This window comes from Triticum dicoccoides, chromosome 7A (genome assembly GCF_002162155.2).
Source record: "Triticum dicoccoides isolate Atlit2015 ecotype Zavitan chromosome 7A, WEW_v2.0, whole genome shotgun sequence".
NCBI classification, from domain to species: Eukaryota; Viridiplantae; Streptophyta; class Magnoliopsida; order Poales; family Poaceae; genus Triticum; species Triticum dicoccoides.
In genome coordinates this window covers 553157572-553162105 of record NC_041392.1, presented here as the reverse complement: position 1 = coordinate 553162105, position 4534 = coordinate 553157572, and the positions used below count along the sequence as shown (strand labels likewise).

General features: G+C 46.1%; 2 protein-coding genes across 7 annotated transcripts; both read left to right on the top strand.

The window, feature by feature from the left end:
- Positions 1 to 249: 249 nt before the first annotated feature.
- On the top strand, positions 250 to 2441 carry LOC119327765. Of its 6 annotated transcripts, none has more exons than XR_005158682.1 (4): positions 250 to 513; positions 610 to 1205; positions 1304 to 1441; positions 1528 to 1977. XR_005158682.1 is itself a non-coding variant. In XM_037600859.1 (4 exons), the coding sequence occupies exons 1-4, from the start codon at positions 428 to 430 to the stop codon at positions 1587 to 1589; spliced, it is 447 nt and encodes a 148-aa protein (XP_037456756.1). In that variant the 5' UTR covers positions 253 to 427; the 3' UTR covers positions 1590 to 1977. The 6 variants fall into 6 exon arrangements, 1 of the variants encoding a protein (XP_037456756.1); XR_005158680.1 differs by adding an exon at positions 2201 to 2441 and having other exon boundaries at positions 252 to 513; positions 610 to 1441; positions 1528 to 1647; XR_005158681.1 differs by having other exon boundaries at positions 252 to 513; positions 610 to 1441; positions 1528 to 1647; positions 1774 to 1977.
- Positions 2442 to 3232: 791 nt separating this feature from the next.
- LOC119334434 (multiprotein-bridging factor 1c-like) lies at positions 3233 to 4007 on the top strand. Its single transcript, XM_037607002.1, has one exon. It carries the CDS (start codon positions 3332 to 3334, stop codon positions 3800 to 3802), a length of 471 nt encoding a protein of 156 aa, XP_037462899.1. The 5' UTR covers positions 3233 to 3331; the 3' UTR covers positions 3803 to 4007.
- The last annotated feature ends 527 nt before the right edge of the window (positions 4008 to 4534 follow it).

Here is a 4534-nt window from a genome sequence, read left to right as displayed (position 1 = left end):
AACAAGATTTCAAATTTCACTATGTTTTGGTGATTTTTCGGTCACTCATACAAGTCAAACAAGCCCCACAGAAAGAAGGAAAAAATCAAAAAACAATTCTCTAAAATTCACACGAATTCTACGCTGAAGAAACCTTCTCGCAAAAAAGTAATCTCTACTACCTAAAAGAACTGTAAAGTTCCGTATCCCCTCTTACATCGCTCCCTTTCGTCCGCCCCCTCTATGCCTCCGCTTCCTTCGTTCTTCCCACCGAAAGCTCCGGAAAAGAAAACATCTCCGCTCGCCCCGTCCCAGCCGCCACCGCTCCCCTGCCCTCCCCCTCCCCACCCTACCCGCAGCCGCTCATCCGCCCCTCCCCATCTATCTCGATCCCACCGCCCCACACCCCGGAGGAGAGGCAGCGACCGACGGGATACGGCGTCGTGGCATGAGGACGGCCCAAGCACCACCACGACGGCAACTCGCCGCTACCGTGGCATGGACTGGCGTCCCATCTCCAACTCCAAGATATGGGTAAGCGCTCGTGATCCCCACTCCTCCCCTCTGCTAAATTCCTAGACCCCCTCCCATCTCGATCCCGCCCACGTTTTGATCCAGAGGCTATTGCAGCACTGGCTGCTTGGCGACGGAGAGGCTCGGCATCCTGCACCACGAGAGCAGATTGGGTCTTCCTATGCTCGATTCCATTGCTGGACCGCTGGAGTGGGTACTGGGTGATTTGGAGTTCGATTTTGTTACGGATGTGCGGCCCGTGGTAACAATTAGGGAGAAGTATTTAATCTGTCGGCTAGGATCTGCATTGGATTTTGAGAATTAAGTGTGACCAAGCGGTGTATAGTTGTCAATCAATTCCGTGATTTGAAGTTTGCCCTTAATTAGAATCCTGAAACTCAAGAACGTGGGTTTATGTATTTTAAATCAGTTACTTTGCACAACCAAGTCGATATTGTGTTTAATTAGTAATTAGTGAAAAAATACTGCATACATAATTAAGAAGTTACATGAGCAGGTTTCATTGTCAAGATGAGGGCATTGGCATACAAACACAATGCTCTGAATATTCTGTTCCTTACAAGCTCGTATATATTACATGCACCATGAGGGAAGGAACACCGTCTGTGGAGTTACTTATGACAGTACTTTTTTGGGTCGTTCAATCAGCGGACTCTGGTATAACTCCTGACAAATTCTTGAAATCTTTAATCGTGGGTATCATTTATCTTTTACACTCTTGTTTTCCTCACTTATGTCTGTCCAGGAGTATAGTCGATCAATTTGCTTGCTGACATATCTTTACGCGTAGGAATTTCTGTGTTGCTGGTATTACAACTTCATGCTATGGGGTGGGGATACAAGTGTGAAAACTTGGAGATCAATAAAGGGACAAGTTGTTTAGCATTTATCTACCCACTCGGCAGTGATTGCATAACATGGCCGGCAGGTTCTTCGCCAGCTCTAACTCCCTGGTCTGACTAGAGATGTATATGTGCTTGGCACTTGACCCAGCTGACACATATGCCTGTGTAGATCATTGGTGTCTGCGCCATCTGCTGGTGGATGGCACAAGAGGTGTTCAAGCGAGTGAATGACATGTACGGCGTGGCGGCACAACCCTGTTTCGGGGAGAAAAGGACTGAGGCCCTATAGGTAACAACACATCATTCAGCCACGCGAAACAAACTTGTTAAGTACCTCATTGTTATACTGCACACACTTTCCGTTTAAAAAAAAACTATGAATAGCTGCGGGATAAATTGTTCTTGTACAAACAAGGGGGTGGCTTTTCGATACACTTTGGAGAAGACCCTGCTGTTAAAGAAGATTATGATGGTACAGAGCACTCCGGAAACTAGATACCAGACACCAACATGATTTGATTGTCCAGTATATTTGATGCTGCAAAACCTGGAAGCTGCAAATGTAATGCTGAACATCTCATTTCAAAGTATTATGTAATGATGTTTTTTTCTCTTTTAACTTTTTCTTTATATCTTAATAAATGCCGCGGTTATTAATTTAACTTTGGGATAAAAATACGATTTTCTGTCTCATTTGGTACATAGAAGCTTGAGCCTTTTCCCTTTTGTGTTCTCATCCATTATTATCTTGCATAAATATATGATCATTGTTTTTCTCTTGCTAAGCTATTTTGTACAAATTCATGCTTTAACCAGTAACCACTACTATTCTTCTCATGCAGATACGCGGTGAAATAAATTATATTCCATGGCCATTGAATTCGATAGTTATACTGGTTTCTTTTTTTGACTCAAACATGTAGGGTTTTTTGAAAGCACTAGGTTTTTGACTGTTAGAAAGTATATATGAAAGAATATTTGTGGGTAGTTCAATGTCTTTTGATTGTAAGACTAAACTATATACCATCTACATATCTTTATTTAAACAAATACATGCATTCGGATTGTATGATCCTGTAACAAAAGCAGAACTATTTGGATGCAGTTTTGGTTGAGTTGATTCTTGATAGTATCACCTCAATATGTCACCCATGCATACATGAGGTTTTTCCCGTTGCAACGCACGGGCACTCACCTAGTAATAGAAAAAACTGAATGGACCGAGAGATCAGGCGGACCACAAAATGAAATACTAATAGGCGAACGTGAGGCATTTTCTTTTTTGAGAGGAACGCGGGGCATTTTCTTTCGGCACCCCCTCCCATCTCGAACCTCCCCTCCCCAGTTCACTAGCAAGGACATGCAGACGTTAGCGATGGCGGCGCATAGACATTTCCCCTAAAAACCATAATAATCTAAAACATCACCATTTTATGTCTGGGCAATGAGTATAGTTCAGTTCAGAGGAAGGATCCCCTTAAAAAAATGTTCAGAGGAAGGAAAAAATACTTCCTCAAATTTGTCTTTTGTTCAGAAGAAGAAAGAAGACTACAAATCAACGAATTGCAATTTCGTGCTGGGCACTGAATTTGATTTTTTTTCTAGGAAAAATGTCACAGAATTTGAATGAGTAGTGCGTGACCGCCAAGTATCTTCTACTGGGGCTTTCCGTGGCACCCAAGTTTTTCTTGGCCCATCCAAGCCATCCGTTCCCCTGAACTGCTTACGATCAACGGCCCACACGCAACCGATAAAATCCCAGAATCTTCCAGAACACACGAGCACCCGAGCGCGTTCACGAACCTTCCCGAACCGCCCCCCCCCCAACCGTCATCGTGCACCTCCACCGTCCACGGCCTCTATATATGCCTTCCCACCCAACCCATTGGCACGAGAACAGAGAAAGAGAAAGGCGAGGAGAAGATAAAATCAAGAGGGGAAACAGGGTAGAGGCAGAGAGAACAGAAGGAGCGATGCCGACTGGTAGGATGAGCGGCAACATCACGCAGGACTGGGAGCCGGTGGTCCTGCGGCGGGCGAAGCCCAAGGCGGCCGACCTCAAGTCCGCCAAGGCGGTGAACCAGGCGCTGCGGACGGGCGCGCCGGTGGAGACGGTGCGCAAGGTGGCGGCGGGCACGAACAAGAAGGCCTCCGCCGCGGCCGTGGCGGCGCCCGCGAGGAAGCTGGACGAGATGACGGAGCCGGCGGGGCGGGAGCGCGTGGGCGGCGACGTGCGGGCGGCCATCCAGAAGGCGCGCGTGGCCAAAGGGTGGAGCCAGGCGGAGCTGGCCAAGCGCATCAGCGAGCGGGCGCAGGTGGTGCAGGAGTACGAGAGCGGCAAGGCCGTCCCCGTCCAGGCCGTGCTCGCCAAGATGGAGCGCGCGCTCGAGGTCAAGCTCCGGGGCAAGGCGGTTGGGGCGCCCGCGCCCGCCGGAACGAAGTGATGGTTCGTGGGGACTGCTTGATTTGACCTGTGAATTTGGGATGGATGGTAGTCAGATCTGTAAATCTCCGGTTGCTCTCTGGTAGATTGGGTTGTAAAAGTCGTGCAAATTGATACATCTAATGAATTTGATGCCAAATACTATTGTGGGCTGATCTGCTATTTTGAACCGGCCCACCTGTGGAATTCTGACGTCATATTGCTGAGATTGAGCATCCGATTGGAGTATTCTCTTCTACAAGGAAGGAACGTACGTTCTCACAATTTTCCTTTCGGATTTGCTAGAACTCAGCTAGCTGAGTTTTATCTATGGGCTCATTCACGTCAATGACCGTCTGATCGCAGGCAAGTCTCGTCCGTTGTGTTGTACACTATTTTCTTTTTCTTAATTTTAGTATATTTATTTCACTTTAGCTTAATATTCATTTTACAAATTTCAAAATGATTGCTTAGGTTTTAGTTTTACAAAATTTATCTCTTATAATTTTTAATTTTGAAATTCACCCTCTCAATACAATAATGAAGTTGAGATTGGGAAAAAAAGGGTCGCAACTGTGGTCTGGAGGGGGAGTTACCGAGGCTATTTGCATGTCCACTATTAGACATTTATAATATGATCACAACTAAATGTTTTTGAAAGAAGCCGTAGTTGCATGTTTTTAAGGCAAGGTCGTAACTGCATGTTTTTCAAAAAAACCCACAATTGCATGTTTGAAAAATGGGTAGCAACTGC